Source organism: Schistocerca piceifrons, chromosome 3 (genome assembly GCF_021461385.2).
Source record: "Schistocerca piceifrons isolate TAMUIC-IGC-003096 chromosome 3, iqSchPice1.1, whole genome shotgun sequence".
Taxonomy (NCBI): domain Eukaryota; kingdom Metazoa; phylum Arthropoda; class Insecta; order Orthoptera; family Acrididae; genus Schistocerca; species Schistocerca piceifrons.
In genome coordinates, this window is record NC_060140.1 from 209,677,358 (window position 1) to 209,701,431 (window position 24,074).

The 24,074-nt window shown below is 45.0% G+C and overlaps 1 protein-coding gene across 3 annotated transcripts in view; it reads right to left on the reverse strand.

Annotated features, from left to right (window-relative positions):
* Nucleotides 1–24,074, reverse strand: part of LOC124789309 — a 271,600-nt gene that overhangs the window by 106,727 nt on the left and 140,799 nt on the right. For all 3 annotated transcript variants that reach the window (XM_047256623.1, XM_047256621.1, XM_047256622.1), the window contains exon 3: nt 23,723–23,898. In XM_047256623.1, coding sequence (XP_047112579.1) covers nt 23,723–23,833 — 111 coding nt within the window. In that variant the 5' untranslated portion in view covers nt 23,834–23,898. The remainder of the gene's footprint in view (nt 1–23,722; nt 23,899–24,074) is intronic.

Sequence of the window (24,074 nt, forward strand, 5' to 3'; positions counted from 1 at the left end):
TGGATGCCCTAGGACAGCTTGTCTAGGGTCAACGGGCAATGCGAAACGATGCGGCAGCAGCCGCTCCACCGCTAACGCAGCCACAACACACAGTTGCACCAACTTTTCGACCTTTTGATGCTGCACTGGTAAGCTGGACGAAGTGGTCACGCCAATTTGGATTCCATCTCGCCGCCTACAGAATTCACGGTAACGAGCGGCAGCCGTTTTTGTTATCATCAGTCGGGGTGAACAAGTACCGTGTGATAGTCAAATTATTTACCCAACGCGACATAGCAACTCTGTCCTACAAAGAAATTTTGTCTGCATTAGATGCATATTTCAAAGAATCAGTCAATGTCGTTGCGAAAAGGTATACCTTCTTTTGTACAAAACGTACGGCCGGTCAGACTAATCGGGAGTGGGTTGCAACCTTGCAAGGCCCTACTAGGGATTGTGCTTTTGATTGTCAGTGTGGACTCCCTTATTCAGATACTATGGTACGTGATGCAATTGCACAGAACGTTTCTGATGTTCGTATAAGGGTACAGATTTTGAAACTATTCAATCCCTCCCTTCAATAAGTGATGGACATATTGGATCGGCAGGACACACTTGACTTTGCTCAGGAATCATTTGAAACTTCGCCACCCGTGTGTCAGGTTAACCGGCCCGCCGGGTGAGCTGCACGGAACAGTAAACAGTCCTCGCGCCGCCAGGCTCTCAGCCACGTGTGCCGCGCAGGCAAGCAAATGCAGTGCTAAAATCATGTCCGCGGTGTGCTACTAGACATTCGCGCGAGAATTGCCCATCACGCCAAGATATTTGCTTTTATTGTAATAAAAAAGGACATGTTAAGAGTTTTTGCCAGAAAAAGCTCAGATCGGAAGCTAAAAACCAATCCAGGCCCTTTGCTTCTCGCCGGAATCGGAATCGAACCAAGGATACTCAGGCTCGCGAAACTTCGCCCATGGAAATTCATGTAGTTCATTCCACTCCGCCCAGTGCCACTCTCTCTAACAGTGCCTGTGTTCGTCCCACAAATAGTGTGTGTCGACATCGCCGGAACTGATTTTGTACCAGTGTCAGTTCACGTTGCAAGAGACAGTCGCTCTTGTCGTCAGCTGGACAATAAACTTTTTGTGGACTTGGCCATTAACGGCAAAGTGATACCATTCCAGCTCGATACCGGGGCTGCAGTTTCACTGATCAATCAAGACACTTACAAACTGCTGGGCACACCTCCGTTGCGTGCCGCAAATGTTAAGTTAACTAGCTATTCAGGTCAAGAGATCCCTGTGTTAGGACAGTGCAGCCTTCTTGCAACATACAAAGGACAAACAAAACTTGTGTCATTTTACGTCCTTCGTTCTTCTTCTGCAGGGAACTTGTTTGGTTTCGATTTATTTCAGTTGTTTAACTTGTCTATAGTAAATCAGGTCCTATCAGTGAACCAGACTGTGCCTTCCAACTGTTTCTCGTCTATGTGAAGAATTCGCAGACATTTTTGCACCGGGCTTTGGTTGCGCTAAGAACTATAAAGCACATTTGGAACTGAAAGTAAACGTGCAACCGAAATTTTTCAGAGCGCGCAATGTTCCCCACGCATTGCGTGATGAGGTCGCAAGAACGTTAAACGATTTGGAATCACAAGGTGTGATTGAACGTGTGCAGGCTTCTCTCTGGGCATCACCCTTAGTAATTCAGCCAAAAACCTTCCAGAAAATCGAGACTTTGTGTGGACTTCAAAGCTACAGTGAATCCACATCTAATGCTTGCAACTTTTCATTTTCCCCGCCCGGAAGATCTTTTTGACAAACTGCGCCCAGGTAAATGTTTTTCGAAGTTGGACCTAGCAGATGCGTACTTGCAAATACCGGTGGACGAAGAATCCCAGCGCGTTTTGGTGGTTAACACGCATCTTGGTTTGTATCGATTCAAATGACCGCCATTCGGGTGTGCATCCGCCCCTGCATTGTTTCAGCAATATCTACAAACTGTTTGTGCGCCGGACTCTACTGCAGCAAACTATCTGGACGATATTGTGATCTCCGGAAAGACGGAAGAAGAACATTTAGCCAATCTCAGAACATTATTTCAGGCTTTGCGACAAAATGGTCTTCGCTTGCGGAAGGACAAATGTGTGCTTTTTGCTCGTGATTTGCCATACCTGGGACATGTACTCAATGCCCAAGGCATACATCCCAGTCCCGAGCACCTCCGTGCCATACAAGACTTGCCTTCGCCGCGGAATTTGAAGCAGCTACAGAGTGTAGAGGGAAAAATCTACTATTATCACCGATATGTTCCACACGCCTCTTCCAATTCAGCTCCGCTTCATCGCTTACGCCGTAAAGGTGTTCCGTTCGTCTGGACGGCGGAATGCGAACGCGCCTTTCGCCAGTTGAAATCGGCGTTGCTTTCCAATACTTGCCTTACGCCGTTCGATCCCCAGAAGCCCCTTTTGTTGATGGTTGATGCATCGGATTTCGGGATCGGTGCTGTGCTTGCGCACAAAGATGGATCACACGATCGCCCTATTGCCTTTGCGTCCATATTGCTCTCGTCTGCGCAAAGAAATTATTCACAGATCGAGAAAGAAGCATTGGCTCTCGTATTTGGTGTTAGAAAGTTTCATGATTTCTTGTATGGTCGTCACTTTACCATAATCACAGACCACAAGCCTTTGACATCGCTTTTTCATCAGACCAAGCCTGTACCTCCACGTACAGCGCAGAGATTCATTCGCAGGTCTATTTTCCTCTCGCAGTACCGCTACGATATCTTGTATCGGTCCACTGGTAAGCACAGAAACGCCGATGCGTTGTCCCGCTTGTCTGTTGCTGGGGATAGAGCATTCGATTCCTCCGAACGTGCTTGCATGTTCATTGATGCAGAAACCGATGACGTGGACGAATCGTTTCCGATTGATTTTCGTCGAGTAGCTACAGCAACAGCTGCCGACACTGTCCTTGCTACCGTTCTGCGTTTTGTTGCTACACAATGGCCCTTGTCAAAGTCACGGATCGGGGATCCGTTGGTTCGCCGATTTTTTGCTCACCAGGAGAGACTTTTTGTACGACGTGGTGTTTTGCTGTTGCGTTCTGATAATTATCAGTCCAGGGTCGTGGTACCACGTTCGTTACAGTCCTCTGTCTTAAAGCTTCTCCACCAAGGACATTGGGGTATAGTGAGAACGAAACAACTTGCTCGTCAGCACTGTACTTGGTTCGGAATCGATGCTGCGATTACGAATATGTGCTCTTCTTGCATGGTGTGTGCCGAACTACAATCAGCACCACCACGGAAATTCTTTGCATGGCCAAAAGCCACTTCCCCTTGGCAACTCTTATACATCGATTTTGCTGGTCCATTCTGGAATGCTCGATGGCTGGTAGTGATAGATTCATTCAGTAATTTTTCTTTTGTTGTCCGGATGTCTTCCACGGCATCGTCTGCCACCACCCAAGCGTTGTCTGCTATCTTTTGCATTGAAGGTCTTCCACAGACAATTGTTTCCGACAATGGCCCACAATTCATGTCCGCAGAATTTCAGTCATTCTGCAAGGCCAATGGTATTGAACATCTGACGTCCGCGCCGTTTTCGCCACAGTCAAACGGTGCCGCTGAACGATTGGTCAGGACTTTCAAGTCACAGATGTTGAAGTTGAAAGAGCGTTGGCTCGAAGGGCGCATTATTCGCTGCCTCGGACGCGCTATGTATCCGGTGTTGGGGGTCTCTGGTGAGGTGCGCCGCCATCTCATCGCACGGGTTCTGCCGCTCGCCGTCTGCTTTTAGTGACGGTGCCGTCCGGTCAGCGTCCTGGGGACCCATCTACTGGCTCGCCTCAGCCCCAGGTGTTACCGACGCTGCCTTCCATTTTGCCCCATGGCGACGCGCCGTTGCCGCCGCTGCCGCCGCCGCCTGTTCTTCCGCCGGCGACGCCCGCAGTGGACGCGTCGCTGCAGCCGCCGGGCGCCTCCCTGGGTCACGCGCCGCCGATCGCTTCCCGTGACCAGTTGTCCTCCGACATGGAACTTTTGCCAGCTCCGAACCATATGTCGTCTTCGCCCGTCGGGTGCCCCGGCCCGATGGAGGTCGACCCTTCGGCCCCTCCTGTCTCTCTATGGGCGCATACACCGCATGTTGGCGTGCACCCTGGAGCAGGTTTTCAGGCGTTTCCTAGCTCCCCGCGGTCCGAATGGCAGGGTGCGGGTGGCACAGCCTCGCCTGTTGTTAGGCTCCCCACCTCGTCGCATACGTCTACATGGGGTCCTCCCCACGCTGGGCGGAAGCCTTATACCACAACTGTTCGCCGATTTGCGGGGGAGGAATGTGGTGTCACCGCCAGACACCACACTTGCTAGGTGGTAGCCTTTAAATCGGCCACGGTCCGGTAGTATACGTCGGACCTGCGTGTCGCCACTATCAGTGATTGCAGATCGAGCGCCGCCACACGGCAGGTCTAGAGAGACTTCCTAGCACTCGCCCCAGTTGTACAGCCTACTTTGCTAGCGATGGTTCACTGACTAAATACGCTCTCATTTGCCGAGACGATAGTTTAACATAGCCTTCAGCTACGTTACTTGCTACGACCTAGCAAGGCGCCATATTCAGTTACTATTGATAGCCGTCCGCTGGTGGCCGAGCGGTTCTAGGCGCTACAGTCTGGAACCGCGCGACCGCTAAGGTCGCAGGTTCGAATCCTGCCTCGGGCATGGATGTGTGTGTTGTCCTTAGGTTAGTTAGGTTTACGTAGTTCTAAGTTCTAGGGGACTCATGACCTCAGCAGTTGAGTCCCATAGTGCTCAGAGCCATTTGAACCATGTTTACTATTGATATTGTGAATCATGTACCGTCAAGAGCGACGATCACCATTAATGGATTAAAGTTAAGTATTCCACCAGCTATGTCCGTTTTTCTAAATTCTAATTTCCTTGTCATGTTCCAGACCTCAAGCCAGCCTGCGTGAGCTAAAACGCGTGCATTTCGGCCTCCTTTAGTAAAACGGTGGTGGCTCTCCTGCTAACTACAACAATTCTTACAACTGATTCACAGTAAATTTACTCAGTAATGAAATTTTTTCTCAACAACATCGATCAGTTTAAAGTCGTGATTACAATACCAGAAAAAAGAAAGACCTACAATATCCTTTAGTTAACCTATTTTTGGCACAGAAAGGGGCAAAATATGCTGCCATAAAACTTTTTGAGAAAGTACCAGATGAAATAAAATGTCTGACAGACAGCAGCAATAGTTTCAAAAACAAATTGAAATCATACCTCCTTAACGACTCCTTCTATACCATAGATGAATTCTTAAATATGAGTAAATAAATCTGGAGATATAATATACGAATTTTGTGCCATTTAAGGGAATGGGATAGATAATAGAAATATTTAGGTATAACACTATAATGTAAAAAAAAAGAAAAAAAAACTTGTTTCCTGTGCGCATTTCTTGTGCATTTGACGCGTTCCACATCGTAACAGTTCTCCATGCTACTGATCAATGGAACACGTAATTAGCTAACTATCTAGCTAACTGTCGTGTTGGTCGCACCAGGTCCCATCTGATGAAACTATGCAGATATCCAACAACGCGTGACGATGGTGCTTTGAGCTATTCCACAAGAAGCGTTTGCTGACAGACTCTAACAACTTTATAAGGGATGTAAGAAGTGTGTTGTAGCTACTGGTGATTATTTTGAAAGCTAGTAAACATATTTTGTTTGTCACGCTTGTTTCTTTTATTTTTTCGAGATAATTCATCGAACTTTCCAGATGCACTTTGTACGAGGGCTATATTTTTAACCTCTGATCGGTTGCGAAACTAAAAATCACAGTGAAAATCCGACGAAGCTCCGTGCAGATGTGTTGTGCAGTGTTTCTAGCATGCCCGTCGATCGCGTGACGTCGTAGTTTTGAGTTCTGAAAGCACAGTGACAATGTAAAGATTTCTGTAACAGTAGAGTCTCCCGCCAAGTGTGAAGCGCCGGCTTAGCTGTTCCGCCGTACTTCATGCAGCCTTCATAGCGTTACTGTCATGCGTTTTCTTCTTTGCGACAAAGCTCGGTCGCACGCTGCAGGTGGAACAACGACGCTCCTGCAGCATTTTGGACGGGAAGTGTTTGATCACCCACCATACAGCCCGGACTTGGCTCCTTCTGATTTTCATCTCTTTGCTCACATGAATCACTGGCCATGAAGACAGCCCTGTGGGACAGACAGTAAGCTGCAGACCAGCACACGGAACTGGTGGAGGACACAGGCGGCTGCCTCCTGCGACTAAGGTATTGGAAGTTTGGTACCATGCTACAAATGTCTAAGGTGGTGCAGTGACTCTGTAGAGAAGTAGCTGGAAGGTGCTGCTAAAAGCTTTAAACAAAACAATTTTTGATTTTCACAGTGATTTTCATTTCACGACCGATCGAATGGTAAACAAAAAAATCTCGGGTGAGAGGACAAGACGTACAGCGGTTTGACAAAAATATGGGAACACCACGAAAAATGGTTGTTGCTGGAACACAAAGACAGGTGCCAGCCAAGCCTGGAAGTTGTGCTGATGTACTTGACCACGAACGGCACCTGTGCAATGTCCTCCAGGCGTTGCAACTGTCCGTCGTATTCAGAACAGTGTTCTGTGTAGTTTTGAGTATACTATGTCGGAACTAAGTGAATTCTAACGTGGGAAAATTATTGGTGCTCGTATGGTGGGTAGCCGAGGCCTCTGGTGTTCCAAGAGGGACCATATCGAAGATTTATACAGCATACAAGGAAAACGGAAAAACATGATCTGCTAAGCCACAACGCGGATTAAAGTCTGTTTTAAGCGACCGTGACGGACGGTCTTTGAAGAGTATCGTGATGACAAATAAGACTACGTCAGCTGCGAAATTACTGCATAATTGAATGTTCTACCCGCGAACCCTGAAAAAGAAAATACCCTAGTGGAGTAATGTAAGAGAGGCATTTGGTCGGGTGAGTCTTGTTGCACGCTGTTTCCAATTTCTGACCGAGTTGACGTCACAAAACTGAAAAATGGAGATGATCCGGTGTTGATTTGGGCAGCCATATCGGCGTATTCCGTGGTTATTCCGCAAGGTTGCATTACTCCTATGATTACGTGATCATTTTGCCTGATCAGGTCCATTCCATAGTACAATGTTTGTTCCAAATGGTGATGCTGTGATCCACCATGACGTGTTGCATCTACCCTGGCCACCACAGTCCCTGACATTCCCACTACTTTGCAGGAAGTATGGTACAAGAGTCCCTTGAAAATCATACGCGATCTGTATTTATCCATTCCGGGAGTCGTGTAAACTGTTTCGAATATCAACGCTTTCGGTACACCTAAGTCTTGGTAGTGTGCTGTGGTTTTGGTGTTTCCACATTTTCGTCCACCGCCTGTATATTTGCGTATCATCCTCCAGCTGGTAATCTTGATGTAGTGACAAATGTATTACAGGCGTGGAAAGAAAATCCTCAAGATGACATTTGGAAGCGTTTATTTGTGTCCACGAGGGTCGCACCTCATAGTGATGTTGAAGACAGACATTAGTTCCGAGTGGAATGAAAGTATAATAATTTAGTATCCGTTACATGATGAGCTTCTCCGCAAAGACTGATAAATGTCCGATTGGCGTTTCATGGCGTAAAAATTTCCATTTCCGCCTACGTACATATTCTACAGTACAGGGTGTTTATAGAAGGATGCGCCAAAGAAACTGCTATAGGCATGGGTATTCAAATACAAAGATATGCAAACACGCAGAATACGGCGCTGCGGTCGGCAACGCCTGTGTAAGACAACGAGTCTGGCGCAATTGTTAGATCGATTACTGCTGCTACAATGGCAGGTTATCAAAATTTAAGTGAGTTTGAACAAAGTGTTACAGTCGACACACGAGCTATGGGACACATCATCTCCAAGGCAGCGATGAAGGGGGATTTTTCCCGTGCGACCATTTCACGAGTGTACCGTGAATATTAGGAATCCGGTAAAACATCAAATCTCCCACATCGCTGCGGCCAGAGAAAGATCCTGCAAAAATTGCACCACCGACGACTGAAGAGAATCGTTCAACGTGACAGAAGTGCAACTCTTTCGCAAATTGCTGCAGATTTCAATGCTGGATGATCAACAAGTGTCAGCATGCTAACCATTCAACGAAACATCACTGAAATTGGCTTTCGCAGTCAAAGGCTTATTCGTGTGCCCTTGATGACTGCATGACACAAAGCTTTACGCCTGGGCCCGTCAACACCGAAATTTTACTGTTGATGACTGGAAAAATGTTGCCTGGTCGGACGAGTATTGTTTCAAATTATATCGAGCGGATTGATGTGTACGGGTATGGAGACAACCTCATGAATCCATGGACCCTCCTTGTCTGCAGGGGACTGTTCAAGCTGGTGGCGGCTCTGTAACGGTGTCGGGCGTGTGCCGTTGGAGTGATATGGGACCCCTGATAGTCTAGATACGACTCTGACAGGTGACACGTACGTAAGCATCCTGTCTGATTATCTGCATCCGTTCATGTCCATTATGCATTTCGATGGACTTCGGTAATTCCAGCAGGTCAATGTGATACCCCACACGTCCAGAATTGCTACAGAGTAGCTCTAGGAACACCCTTATAATTTTAAACACTTCCACTGGCCGCCACGCTTCCCAAACATGAACACTATTGAGCATATATGGGACGCCTTTCAACGTGCTGCTCAGAAGAGATCTCCAACCCCGTCGTACTCTTACGGATTTATGGACAGCCCTGCAGTATTCATGGTGTCAGTTCCCTCCAGCACTATTTCAGATATTAGTCGAGTCCATGCCACATCGTGTGGTGGCACCCCTGCGTGATTGCTGGGGCCCTACACGATATGAGCCAGGTGTACCAGTTTCTTTGGCTTTTCAGTGTAAATTAGTTACACAAAAGCAACATTTAATTGAGAAAAGCATAAATAACTTGCGGAAATGTGTGACACATCACTGAATGCAGTATACGAGGTGTGGCTAGAAAAAAACCGGCCTAGTACTGGTGAAACAATAAAACGAATGCAATAAGGCTGAAAGTCGCGTGACCTGTCACGTGACTCTCGCTCCGCCTACTGCTCGAGTTTCATCTGCCTCCTGCACTCAGTCTGCCCGTGGCGTCTGTTTTAAGTAGTTGACGTTTTGTCTGTGCGTCGGAAAATGTTGAGTGTACAGAAAGAACAGCGTTTTAACATCAAATTTTGTTTCAAACTAGGAAAATCTGCAAGTGAAACGTTTGTAATGTTACAACAAGTGTACGGCGATGATTGTTTATCGCGAACACAAGTGTTTGAGTGGTTTAAACGATTTAAAGATGGCCGCGAAGACACCAGAGATGACACTCGCACTGGCAGACCATTGTCAGCAAAAACTGATGCAAACATTGAAAAAATCGGTAAACTTGTTCGACAATATCGCCGTTTAACAATCAGAGCAGTGTCTGAGTTAACAGGAGTTGACAAGGAAAGTGTTAGGCAGATTCTTCATGAAAGTTTCAACATGAACAAAGTGTGTTCAAAAATGGTTCCAAAGTGTCTCACAATTGAACAGAAGGAACGCCGAAGAATGATTTGTTCTGACATCCTGGAAAACATTGAAAGTGATCCCACCTTCTTACAAAATGTTATTACTTGCGATGAATCGTGGTTTTTTATTTACGATCCCGAAACAAAACGCCAATCGATGCATTGGAAAATTCCTGGTTCTCCACGACAAAAAAAGCACGAATGTCAAAATCGAAATTCAAGGCAATGATGATTGTTTTTTTTTTTGACATCAAAGGGATTGTGCACATTGATTGGGTACCAGAGGGACAAACAGTGAATCAGCATTACTACATTAGCGTCCTGGCTACCCTACGTGAGCGAGTACGGAGAAAACGGAACGATTTGTGGAGAAAAAAGTCATGGATCCTTCACCAAGACAATGCCCCAGCTCACAGTGCGTTGTCAGTGAAGACGTTTTTGGCAAAACACAACATTCCCATCTTAGATCATCCACCCTACTCACCTGATTTGGCCCCCTGTGACTTTTTTCTTTTCCCTAAAGTCAAGTCAGCTTTGAAAGGAACTAGATTTGAGACTGTTGAAGCAGTAAAAGAAAAAGCGACGGAAGTAATGTATGGACTAACCGAAAATGATCTGCAGCATTGCTATGAACAGTGGAAAATTCGTATGGAGCGGTGTAGAGACCGAGGAGGAGAGTACATTGAAGGAGATAACATGGAATTGTAAATAATTGTAAATAAATGTTTTTTCCAGGATCAGTCCGGTTTTTTTGCTGCCGCACCTCGTATCTTCAAGTTTTATTTACAGATGTTCAATGTGATTATCCTTTCTAACACTACGAATGTTCCATCTGTAACCAGTTTCCTGCCAAATCGTATGTGCAAGTCTTGATATATGGTGGCAACTGTTGTGCTATCTGTTCTCGCAGCTCGTCGACGTTTCCCGGAAGCGGAGGAACAAACACTAAGCATATTCAGTTCTAAGCTGGCACTTCTCGTTTATTTTCTTGGATATGAATGTAAGGAGGCCAGACTTGTTCAACTGCTGCACGGGAACTGCTGGCCGACCCTGACCCGTTGTCCTATGTGATACACGGTCGGTTTCAGTGAAAGGATTGTGCCAAATAATAACAGTGTATCTTTGAGGTTTTAACTTGTGATATTTAGTCCTGAGCTGTCTCTGAACTGTAATAGCGGATTTGGATTCATGAAACCATAAACAATACTGAGCAGAGTTTGCACCTTTATACGACTCCATGATGGTTGCTGGAATAACTCACTTGCTCTTATCACCTGGCGGGAATGTCGGGAACTAACAGTGTTAGGCGGGAATAAAACTTGATTATTACTGCATTCAGTGCTGCATCCAACATTTCCGTAAGCTATATACCCTTTCCACAATTAACTGCTATTTCTGTATAACTGATTTACCAAAACCCTGTATACTAACATCGCTAAATATGCCTCGTTCCAGAAGGACTGTTGGCGCTTATTTTGTTGACCCGGAGTTGAAATATTTTCCAAAAATCTATGAAACCTAGGCGAAATACTGTGTCATATTCTTCTCTCTGTTCTATAATTAAGTTCTCGATTTGGAGGAGGCCTTTTTACTATATGAATTTATAGAGCCAATTTGTCCTTTGCCTGATTAAAATTGAATATTTTTCCTATGCTGTTGGTGACAATTTTAGTGGCTGTTTTGTACATTACGGAGAGAAGCTTGGTAGCCCTACGGTTTTTTATGTTCTCTCTCTCCTTTCCCGTGGATTAAAGTAATTACAGCACCGTTGCAGATTTGGGGAATTATCTTATGATAAGGCTACGAAGTGAAAAATAAAATTACTCTTTCTCCTTATCCATTATAAATTATATCAGTACCTAAGTTCAAACTTCAGTACTAGCCAATTTTTGACCGGCGCGATATTCTGTCTGTGTGTGTGTGTGTGTGTGTGTGTGTGTGTGTGTGTGTGTGTGTGAGAGAGAGAGAGAGAGAGAGAGAGAGAGAGAGTGTGTGTTTTATGAGTTCACACCACGCAGTGAGTGAATATAATGCAAAACTTGGGATGAGAACTGCTCTCTTTGTTCTCGTCATGAGTTTAAAGGCCGACACGTGGGGATCCACGCTAAAAACCAGGGTAAAAGAAATAAATACTCATGTCTGATGATGAAACGTATAGCCGTTAGTTGACGTGTACCATATAAACAGTTTTATGAAAAGTGTAGCGCGCAGAGTGCGCTTGAAAACATCATAAAATACAGGGAACATTTGAAAAACTTGGGTAACGGCTTTCCGGGTTGTATAACCTGTAAAGAAATTATAACTCCCTGCACACGAGTGAAAACTTTTTCTGGCAGCAGGAAAGAATTTCCTGCGGAGCTGGAAAGTATGCTGAATGGGGGCCGATATAATCCGTAAATGCCCATTCATCGCGCCCTGTTGCATGTAAACAGCTCTTGAGACGGAACGTAAACGGCAATAAAATGGAATTCGCATTACAGCTCCAAGGACCATGCGAAAACCCTGCTACGCGTGGTCAGCATGAGAGATTCTACCGAAGCTGTCTCGTACCAATCGACAAAGCAGCTGTGGCAGCAATATGTTTTACCGGTTTCCGGTCGTAAAAATTGGAAAAAAAACTTATCGATAACGAGCGGGCAGAGAAAAATTAATTGGCGACTCAACGGGTTAGTCTAGGCTAGAACTCATGTAATAAAATCTAAATCGAATACAAGCCGGACTTTAATGACGTATTCTGTAAACTTTACTGTACGAATAAAGCAGGCAACGGACTAGACCAGTAAAAGGAAACTTACATGACAAGCGAAAAGCAATAAGCTGTATTTACTTCGATTACTGCGCCAGTATTGTAAGGGCAACTGCGTTAAGTTGTGAGATACTTCTGGTGGTTGCCATAAATCAAGAATTCTTGTAAGAATAACTCAGAATTCTTTATCCATTACCGAGCTTAAAATCTGTTCGTAATATTTTTAAAGAAGTGTATGTTAGTTTATAAAAACGCTTTGAAATCCTCACTCTGCAAGCCATCTTTCAGTGTATGGTGGGAGGAGCTTCAGATATCACTAATATTTCGGTTTTTAATCTTCTAGCGCAATTTTCGTAAATGTTCTCCAGATTTACATCATCAGGAAAGAAAACTGTAACTCGTTTGCATAGTGCAAAACACGAGTAGGAAAAAATTGCTGGCGTAACGTTGGGCAGTAACACACAAAAGTAATACTAGGGTTTACATTTCTGTCGGGGATTATACCGTTAGCATCCTATTGGATGAGTATGGCAAAAGGTCGTGGAATTCCAAAAGGACCACCCCAACAATCGCGTTAACAGCCTTAGGGAAATCATGTAAAACCTAACGCTGAATAGATAAACAAGAATTGAAAAATCTTGGCAAATGCGAGTCCAGTGTTTTAACTAATGCACTAACTAGGTGGGTAGCATTAGGCCAGGAAAATTTACAATCTCCGTGTTAAGTGTGTGCCACACGTCTTGAAAATCGCTCAGCTCTCAGTCTGTAATTAGGAAGATTTTTACTATATATTCGTAGTCTGATATTCAGATCTGAATATGGAGCTGGTTACTTCCTGCATGGAATCATTCACTGCGAACACATTTATCATTGACATCAGTCCTATGGAACACTGTGATCTTGAAAGATACATCATCATTAAACTTACGAGTTTTAGGGAGTGTTCTCAATTTTTTTAATGAATCGTTGTAAATAACTCGTCATGCAAAGGAAACAAGAATTTTGTGATAGTATTCCACCTGTTTGCAGTGTCAACATCTTTTGCACCTTTTTCCTAGTCGGTACCGTCTGTAGAATTTGTTTTTTCTTCCGTACCTTACATTCTTTGGGGACAGATTTTGTTTCTACTATTTTCGAGACCCACTGCTGAAGACGTAGGTTTTGGCCTGAAAAATTTTTTCATGGAAGACATAAATTGAAAATTTTTTCTAGAATTTTTGTTTTGATAAAATTTTAAGAGAGACAGATGTATGTCAGGTGGGATGATATACGTAACTGATATTCTGAAAACTTTCGTCACATGATCGTATAAAAGTTTTTTTTTATAATCTCTAGTAAACTGTAAAAATTCAGCAATACTTCATTGACAGAATTTCATGTTAAGTTTACACTTTTTTATAGAATAGTGTGAAGTACTCACGGTTCATTTCCTGTTGAATACTTCTCTTCTTGATTGTATTCGCGAAGTAAGTGACAACAGCCTCGAACCATTTTGAATAGCTTCTCATTAAATTGGAGTTTTCAGATGCTTTGCCTGATGATTCTTCCGCCGTAAGAAAGTCTAAACAATTATTGTATACGCAGCAAGTGCAAGATGCACTTTCTTTCGTACACTGACATTCCTTCCAGCCTTCTGAGGTATATGCAAGGCCGTTTTAAGGCTCAAGCGGTTTACCTGGCAGCTTGGGTCCCCATCTCAGAGGGCTGTCAGAGTAACCCAAGTGCAACATTTGTATTCAGTGTATGTCATGCTCTCCGCAAGGCCTTGGCCGATTACGGAAGTGAGATTGTGGCGTGGCAGCGACGGACTCAGGAATTCTATTTCACCATTCTCCGGGAATGTACTGTGATGCCGTATTCGCCAGAGCGCCAGGAGGTGGCGAACCGTGCCAAGGCACAGCTCACATCCCTCTCTCGCCGCCACCTTGAAAGAACTATGTTCAGGGGACAGACACACGATGGGTTAGCGCAAGAGCGTCCATCTATGTACCATGTCATAGCGGAACGACGCCACCGTCGGAGGAATTTGATTAATGTTTTTACTACTGACGACGGGCAGAGTTTTGATATCCAGTTGCCGGCCGAAGTGGCCGTGCGGTTAAAGGCGCTGCAGTCTGGAACCGCAGGACCGCTATGGTCGCAGGTTCGAATCCTGCCTCGGGCGTGGATGTTTGTGATGTCCTTAGGTTAGTTAGGTTTAACTAGTTCTAAGTTCTAGGGGACTAATGACCTCAGCAGTTGAGTCCCATAGTGCTCAGAGCCATTTGAACCATTTTTTGATATCCAATTGGAAATAGGGCCTGCCCTCCATGCACATTATGTTACGCTGTACCTTGAACAATGTCACCGCCCTGCCAACATAACGGCGGTCTCCCGACTCACCTTTGGCTCAGTTCCCGTGGATCCGATGATCGATTGCTAACGTCAAGGAGGACGAAGTCCATGACGCTATCCAGGCGAGTTCTATGAACAGGTCGGCTGGCTCTGATGGGCTTCCACTGGAGTTTTATCGGACATTTCGCCCCCTTCTCGCGCCAGTGTGGACGGAAATTTGTCAGGACCTTATGTGTCACCTTTCGCGTCGATTCCACACGTATTCCTCGATGGTTTCCTCATTCCCATCCACAAGCCTCGGGGTACCTCACGGATATGTGATTACCGCCCCTTGACGTTACTCAACAGCGATACAAAAATCTTTACCCGGGCTGTTGGCCGCGCGGCTTAAACGGACAGCTCGGTTCGTGGTTCCCCCCGATCAAACTTCTTTGGGAGGTACCGACAACATCCGCACTGCCCTCTGCCGCTATCGGGACATAACCGCTCTTGCTCACGCACATCGTGTGCCTGGACTTTTGGCAACTCTTGATTTCAACCAGGCGTTCTATCGCGTCGACCACGACTTTCTGGAAGGGGTGCTCCGCAATATGGGCCACCCTGATAGTACCGTCCACGTCGTAATGCGTCTCCTTCGCGGAGCTACGTCTCGTGTACTCTACAGTGGCCGTCTTATTCCTCCCATCCCGATCCGTCGATCAGTGCGTCAAGGCTGCCTGCTCTCCGCACTGTTGTATGCATTCTCCGTGGAACCGTTGCAGTGCGGCCTCCGTCAACGCCTCTCTGGGATGTTTCTCGGTGACCATGTATTCAGCTGCACTGCACATGCAGACGATCTCGTCATCGTTCTTCGTAGCGGTGCTGAGGTCAGAGAGTCGCTGGTTACCACCTACGACGAAGCTTCTGGTAGCTGCCTTAAAGTCCGCAAATCGAGAGCGTGGCTGTAGGTGCGGGACTTCCTGCGGACAGTGCTGCTTCTTTGGGTGTAGCTGATACTTAGGACTTGGACTGTGGCGGACGATTGCCCTCAACTGCAGATATCTACTTTCCCAACTACAAGCTGGGCTCTTAGATCGCCGTTTAGGAACACTCGATCTTCTGCAACGCACACAATGCGTTACGTATCCCCCACGTGGCACAGACACTTCCGCCATCCATGGCCCGCCGTACGCTAGCGGTATTGGGTTCTTTTGTTTGCCACGGCTTGCTATCAAGATCAGGTACGAAACCTTCACCCTACCGCTGTGCAGGCGCGGTTTAGGTCTGTATCATGAGGCTGACAGAGCGGTAGCCCTTTCCATTGGCTCTCACATGACGTTACGGCGCCGTAGTCCTACGTGCCTTATCAGTCTATTGCTGGAGGCCCTTGTACCACACTCTCTCGCAGCACCAATTCAACTTTCGGAAGTCTCGCCGCCCTTCTTTTACTTCTGCTGCTTTTTGCTTGAACTGAGCTACGTCAGTACTGTGATACTGCCGACGCAGTTGAATTCTAGGAAGGCGATCTACGGTTTCCTTCAGCAGCCCCCGTCGACTGGCGTGCCGTTTGGTGATCACTGTGATCTCCTTCTCTTGACGCTGATGTCCAATTTGCAATATACCTTACTGTCAATGGAAAGCAAGTAGGCCGGTCACGCCTTTACAAGACTCACCTCGCAGATACCCCGTTGTGTGTCGACTGTGATGTTGTGGACACAGACGAGCACCGCCTGGTGTGCAGATGCGAGAGGTGTCTGGTTCTTAGCGTGACAGATCCTGCCCCCAACTACCCGTACGATTACTCATCAGATATATACTCAACCGCTCCTCTTTCCATACGCGAGATACTTCCCGCAAGGAAAGACGAACTCTGTGAGGTGGATTTGTGGACACGCAGCACACTACTTGTTTGCTGATAGCGAGAAATGTGTCCTTGGCTTTTGGCAGTTCCTTAATGGACGCCACTGTACAGTTGTCCGCAGCCCAAAATACAGTTTTTTTCTCCAATTTCCTTTGCAGTGTCTTCCTTAATCCACCCCAGATCTGGAGTGTTCCTGACACGAAGAGTTGATCCACGCCTCTTCCAAACTTAGAACCGATATATTCACTGGTAATCGGAATGTTCTTCTTAATCTGACGTCTTGCTACGCCTCCCCCCCCCCTCCTCGCGTGAGGCCGCTTGCCTGATATTCTCGGCGGTATTAATGCCGAAACTAAATAAATAAACAAAAATAAAAAAGAACGGAAAGAAAAAAAAAATAAATAAACGACGTTCATTGTACATCTACTCCACATTCCCTACGCTTTTCTTGATTTCTGGAGAGGGGGAACGGGACATCGTGGCCAGGTCGCGGGTTGCGACCCCTGCCCCCTCCTTCCCCCCCCCCCCCCCCTCCCTCTCTCCACTCAAATGTGCTCAGTATTCACGCCATGGAAGAGTGTTGTAGTCTAGGCGACGGTTCTAATCCCGCTGCAACTAATTTTGTTATCTATTTTTTTAATCACTAGTCAGTTATTTAACTTATGTGTTATTTGAGAGTTAATATAATGAAAAAAATACACATGTGCACTATCCTGAAGTTGTAGTGAATGTAATTAAATTTTCAAGGACGAGGGACGGGCTTGGAGAGCCTAAGTCAAACCTCGATAAATAATGATGCGAATGACTCTATTCAGTAATATAGTTAGTCACAGTGTGCCAGACCAAAAGAATAATGTACAATTGCTCGGCCGATATGCTTTCGACGTCATACGTTGCAGGATGGTATTTGTCATACTGACATGGAAAACATAAATTGAAACGGCATCTACTGTATCGAATGAATGCTGTTTTCCCGCATTTCCGAGGAATGTTCAGAGTTTTTAAGGGAAAACACACCCCACTGATATTGAAAAATAAATAAATAAATAGTATGAGCAGTGATTGTGGTGTTTTTTAGAAAAAATATTTATATTTTGATTAAATTATTATTCTCTTGTGAAGATTCAGAAATCTGTTGTGAGTTTTGCACCACTTCTTGCCGGGAAGAGCAAAGAATTTTCAAAAACTTTCGGACTGTATGCTATAGTTTATACGTCATCTGAAATCGTTTGCAGAAGGTGTAGCGTTCTCAAGATCAAAAACAGAATTCGCACTGCCACTTAATTTGTTTCTGTCGTAATCATGTTCGATCACGACCAGATATGAGACATAGCAACTACGAACAGAGCTGGAAATTTTCTTTGCTTTACTACACCACACGTTAAAAGAAATTGGATTTAAATCACAAACAAGGTAAATGGCAATGCGCCTTCTGCTTAACTACGACGTTTGCCGACATGCAGTCGGTCCCTGGTAGCTGCATGAAAACTATAAAAACACCGTTATTTCTGTTGTCATTAATAGGAGATAGATAGCATAGAAATACTTTAAGTAATAAGCAGGCACTACAGCATTTGATAGCACAATAACCAATTTAATTACCTTAGTCAGTATTGCTAACAATAGGCTCCGTACAATTTCAATTTTCTATCTTGCTGGCTGTTTCTTTAAATAAAGTCCTTTAACATGTTCGATATTTCACCTTAGGTGCACACATAAATTCTTACATAGCACTGAAAAATAGTAATATTTTATAATAACTAATTAGTAATTGCGAACCGCGTTATATACACGTCCGCCGTCTTTAAAGAATATATCAGGAGCGTGGTAACAGAAGAGGATTACAATTCTTCAGCTGTCAAAAAATAAGAAACTCAAAATTTCGCTATCGATACCATTTATGAACAATTCGTATTCTGCGTCGTGGCGCGTAAGATATTCTTTGAAATATCAGGTGATCGCTGCTCAGCGACGATCTACGAAATTTTTACACGAATTGTTTGGCTTTTATGAGCCTGCATGGCTAAATTATGGATTGTAAGTTTATTTAAGCTATCGAAACAGATACTAATATTACATGATGAAAAATAGATTAATAATCAAGTTCGAGCGGGAGTCTAACCGTCGCCTCATATATGATGGTCTCAGAAAGCTCGAGCGCTGACCACTTTTTTTTGCATTTTGTTCGTTATTGTTTGTTATTATTTGGTCGTAGCGGTCGCCACATGACATTCGTTGAAGTTCGTTGATAATCCTTTCACTCAGTGTTTTTTGTTACAGAGACCAGCCAGCTCTCTGACCGAACACGCTGAGCTACCGTGCCGTATCACTCGACCACCATGAACTCTAACGTCCAACCCCTACGCACAGATACCTAAGCGCATAACAGACGCGTAAAACTTCTCTTACGTTTTTCTCGGAATTGCCAGAGTAACGCACCTTAGTAGTTGCACATTACGAGGTGTGGCTAGAAAAAAACCGGACTAGTACTGGTGAAACAATAAAAGGAATGCAATAAGGCTGAAAGTCGCGTGGCCTGTCACGTGACTCTTGCTTCGCCTACTGCTCGAGTTTCATCTGCCTCCTGCACTCAGTCTGCCCGTGGCGTCTGTTTTAAGTAGTTGACGTTTTGTCTGTGCGTCGGAAAATGTTGAGTGTACAGAAAGAACAGCGTGTTAACATCAAATTTTGTTTCAAACTAGGAAAATCTGCAAGTGAAACGTTTGTAATGTTACATCAAGTGTACGGCGATTATTGTTTATCGCGAACACAAGTGTTTGAGTGGTTTAAACGATTTAAAGATGGCCGCGAAGACACCAGTGATGACACTCGCACCGGCGGACCATTGTCAGCAAAAACTGATGCCAACATTGAAAAAATCGGTAAACTTGTTCGACAAGATCGCCGTTTAACAATCAGAGCAGTGTCTGAGTTAACAGGAGTTGACAAGGAAAGTGTTAGGCAGATTCTTCATGAAAGTTTCAACATGAACAAAGTGTGTTCAAAAATGGTTCCAATGTGTCTCACAATTGAACAGAAGGAACGCCGAATTTATTTATTTATTTATTTAGCGTATGGCATTTAGACACAATTGTTATTACAATCAATATGCAAAATTGTAATAATTTGGCATTAGATATTCTTACAGTTATTACAATAGTTATACAGAATTATACAAAATTATACAAAATTACACATAATACACATGTTACAGTAGTTATACAAAGTTATAGTAGTTTGGAAGTAATTACAAACAAACATCTAATGAGTTAATATATGCAATTGATTCTGGAGTCGCCATCAGGAAATCTTCTGGAGTCCCATCATAGGCTGTCCTGGGGCAGTCTTCTATTATGTGCTGGATAGTTTGATTTTCTCCACATTGACATAGCGGCGATTCTGTCATGCCCCACTGGTAGAGGGAATAGGCGCATCTGCCATGTTTAGTTCTAATCCTGTTTAAAGTTGCCCAGGTTTTGCGTGATAAGTCAAAACCTGGAGGCTTCTGGGAGATACATGGAAGTTTGCTGATGTTCTTTAAGGACCATTCTTGGTGCCAGGCGCTGGTTATGTTGAATTCTTCCTCTGTTGCAGATGTGGCTATTGCGGTTCTGATGGGTGACCTTCTGGAGCGGAGACGGCTTTGGGTGGCATCTTCAAAATTCTCATGGATGGGTAGATTCCGATTGCTCATTATCTTTTTGTACTCTCTTATAAGAGCGTTTGTGCGGCGTAGGTTAGGGGGTGGTATGTGGCTTAGTACTGGGAGCCATTCCACGGGTGTAATCTTTATTACACCAGCGATCATTCTCATTGTTTTATTGAGCTGTGCATCGATTCTATGCGTGTGGGGGCTGTTTAGCCATACCGGCGCACAATATTCGGCAGCTGAGAAGACGAGACTTAAGGCTGATGTCCGTAACGTAGTAGCTGCCGCTCCCCATGTCGTTCCACAGAGCTTCTGTATAATGTTATTCCTTGTTTTTAGTTTCTCTGCTGTTTTCATTAGGTGACCTTTGAAAGAGAGTGTTCTATCGAGGATCACACCTAGGTACTTTGGGGTTTTATTGTGGGTAAGCCATGTGGTCTCGAATTTTATTCTGAGCTCCCTCTTAGCCGCTTTATTGTTTAGGTGAAAACATGATACTTCTGCTTTGTTGGCGTTAGGTTGCAGGTGCCATTTTCGGAAATATTCTCCCATCTTCTCCATGTCAGCTGTTAGGGTCTCCTCTGCCCCTTCAATGACTGACTTCTCGTTGCAAGGACCCAGTCATCGGCGTAGCCAAACTTCTTTGATCTTGTTTCCGGTATGTCTGCAATGTAGAGATTGAAGAGGAGTGGTGCAAGCACCGATCCTTGAGGTAGGCCATTTTTTAATTTCCTCGGTGAATTAATATCTGAACCCATGGTGACTTGGATCGTTCTGTCATTCAGCATGTTGTTTAGTAGGCGAGCTGTTAGTTTACATGGGATTATGCGGAGGAACTTATAAATCATGCCTTCTCTCCAGACTGTGTCGTAGGCAGCTGACAGGTCTATGAATGCTGCAGAGGTTTTAAGCTTTCTTTGGAACCCAGCTTCAATGTACGTCGTGAGTGAGAGAACTTGATCGACACAGCTGCGGTTTGGTCTGAAACCTGCTTGTTCGATTGGTATAGCATTGAGTATTTTCTGGCAGATTCTATTGTAGATGAGCCTTTCTAACAATTTATATATTACTGACAGTAGTGCTATGGGCCTGTAGCTCTTCGGTGAGTTTGTTGGTTTCCCTGGTTTTAAGATGGCTATTATTTTCGATCTTTTGAGGTCACTAGGCACATTACCGGTTTGGATGATGTCGGTGAAGAATCTCGCCAGCCAGAGTTTTGTGTATTTACCGCAGTGTATCAGGAGTTCTGGGTTAATGCTGTCCAGTCCTGGTGCTTTCCCTGGCTTGACCTCTTTGAGTGCTGTTTCTATTTCTTCGAGTGAGAAAGGGAGAGCGTATTCAGTTTCTGTCGCCTTATTCCTCAGATTCCTGAGTTCTCGTTTTATCTTGATCGTGTGTGCTCTGTCACTAGGGGCTCAGGACGTGGCCACTATATGAGATGCCATGGTGTTTGGAGAGACGTTTGCTGTCTGTCTTTGAATAGGTGCTCCACTTCCTAATTTCCTTAACAGGGTCCATGCTTGTCGGCTTGAAGTCTGGAAATTCAGGCTCTCCATTGCTTCTGTCCATTTACGTTGTCTTGCAGTATCAAGACTGTGGAGAAGGTCATCGGCCAGGTCTTTGTCGCCCGTCTTGAGGAAGCGCTGGTAGAGCTCGTCACTGTTTTTGGACCACCCTGGGACATACTCTCGTCGGTATCCCCTAGGGATGTGCTTCTTGGCAGTGCTTATTACTGCTCCGATGAATCTTCTATAGTTTTTATGGGTAGGTGGTATCCATCCCAGACATTTGTCAAGGTCTCGAGAGTACTTTTCCCAATTTGCGTTCTTGAAATTCCATCTGGGGCAAGGCATGGAAGTCACCATTGGGATTTGGCTGCCAATTTCAATAATGACTGGTCGGTGCTGGCTATGAGGAAAGTCGCACAGGACTTTACGGGTAGCTGGTAGTGGTTGGTTATTTCCGTCAGTTGAGGTGAAGCATAGATCCGGGTTGTATTCCTACTCCCAGGCAGCTGATCTGAATGTGTAACGGTCTTTCGCATCAAAGATAAGGTTAAGATTTTCATTTTCAGCCCATTTCACCAAGGTTTCACCATTAGCATCACACTCCTTATATTTCCACTGTTCGTGGTGGCTATTGAAGTCTCCCAGATAGATTGCTGGGTGAGGTTGAGCCTGAATTACTGATCTTGGCCATGGAGTGGTTGGAGGTTTATAAATATTTGTAACGGTTACGCTCCCAATTTTTACTGTGACATTATGGATTCCATCACCTGACGACGTGGAGATAAGGGAGGCATTTTCTATATCATGTCTGATGTAGGTTGCAACACCATGGGTATGGTGGTAAGTGGCACCAAGTAATTCAAATCCGGGTATTTTGCCCCTTTTCCGCGGTTGTACTTCAGTACTACAATGTGTTTCCTGAATGGCGATCAGATCAATGTTGTCTTTCTTCAGTAGTTTTGATAAGTAGTGGCACTTAGAATAGCTTATGCTCTCTATGTTGAGATGGCAGATTCGGACCGTAGGTCCAAGTTTCCTTGTTGGCATATCCTTAGGAGGACGTTTTTTGTGTCTACTTGCATAGTCAGGAGAACCTTTCACGGTTTGTCTGACTGCCATTATGTGCTAGCTCATTTAGCGTTACCCGGGGTGCACCACGTGGAGGCGAGCTAGCTTTACACCCGAAGAATGATTTGTTCTGACATCCTGGAAAACATTGAAAGTGATCCCACCTTCTTACAAAATGTTATTACTTGCGATGAATCGTGGTTTTTTACTTACGATCCCGAAACTAAACGCCAATCGATGCATTGGAAAACTCCTGGTTCTCCACGACAATAAAAAAGCACGAATGTCAAAATCGAAATTCAAGGCAATGATGATTGTTTTTTTTTGACATCAAAGGGATTGTGCACATTGATTGGGTACCAGAGGGACAAACAGTGAATCAGCATTACTACATTAGCGTCCTGGCTACCCTACGTGAGCGAGTACGGAGAAAACGGAACGATTTGTGGAGAAAAAAGTCATGGATCCTTCACCAAGACAATGCCCCAGCTCACAGTGCGTTGTCAGTGAAGATGTTTTTGGCAAAACACAACATTCCCATCTTAGATCATCCACCCTACTCACCTGGTTTGGCCCCCTGTGACTTTTTTCTTTTCCCTAAAGTCTAGTCAGCTTTGAAAGGAACTAGATTTGAGACTGTTGAAGCAGTAAAAGAAAAAGCGACGGAAGCAATGTGTGGACTTACCGAAAATGATCTGCAGCATTGCTATGAACAGTGGAAAATTCGTATGGAGCGGTGTAGAGACCGAGGAGGAGAGTACATTGAAGGAGATAACATGAAATTGTAAATAATTGTAAATAAATGTTTTTTCCAGCATCAGTCCGGTTTTTTTCTAGCCGCACCTCGTATGTTGCGTTAGTGGCCTACTAAAAGTGTACAAAGTTTGATATAAACCTGTGATCCGAATGTCGTGACCTCCCCTTGTTAGTTTACAAAGTATTGGTAAACTCGAGTTGTATGCTCCAAGACGGGAGTGCCCTATCCAGGCAGTGCAGTGCCAGTGGCTTGGCTGTTGGCCAGTGGCTGTACTCACGTTGCTGAGCGCCTGCGCGCCCACGATGACCCACCCCCAGCCGCCATCTGGGGGCAGCAGCGCCGCCTGCGGCTGCGGCTGCGGCTGCGGCGCCTTCGCAGCCCCCGTCATCTCGCCGCCAGTGCTGTGCGCATTTGCTGGGCGCCCGTGCTCGCTCCCGCACTCTGCTGCTGCTCCTGCAAACAACAATAGCACACTGTCAGTGAGGTCAAAAAAATGGTTCAAATGGCTCTGAGCACTATGGGACTTAACATCTATGGTCATCAGTCCCCTAGAACTTAGAACTACTTAAACCTAACTAACCTAAGGACATCACACAACACCCAGCCATCACGAGGCAGAGAAAATCCTT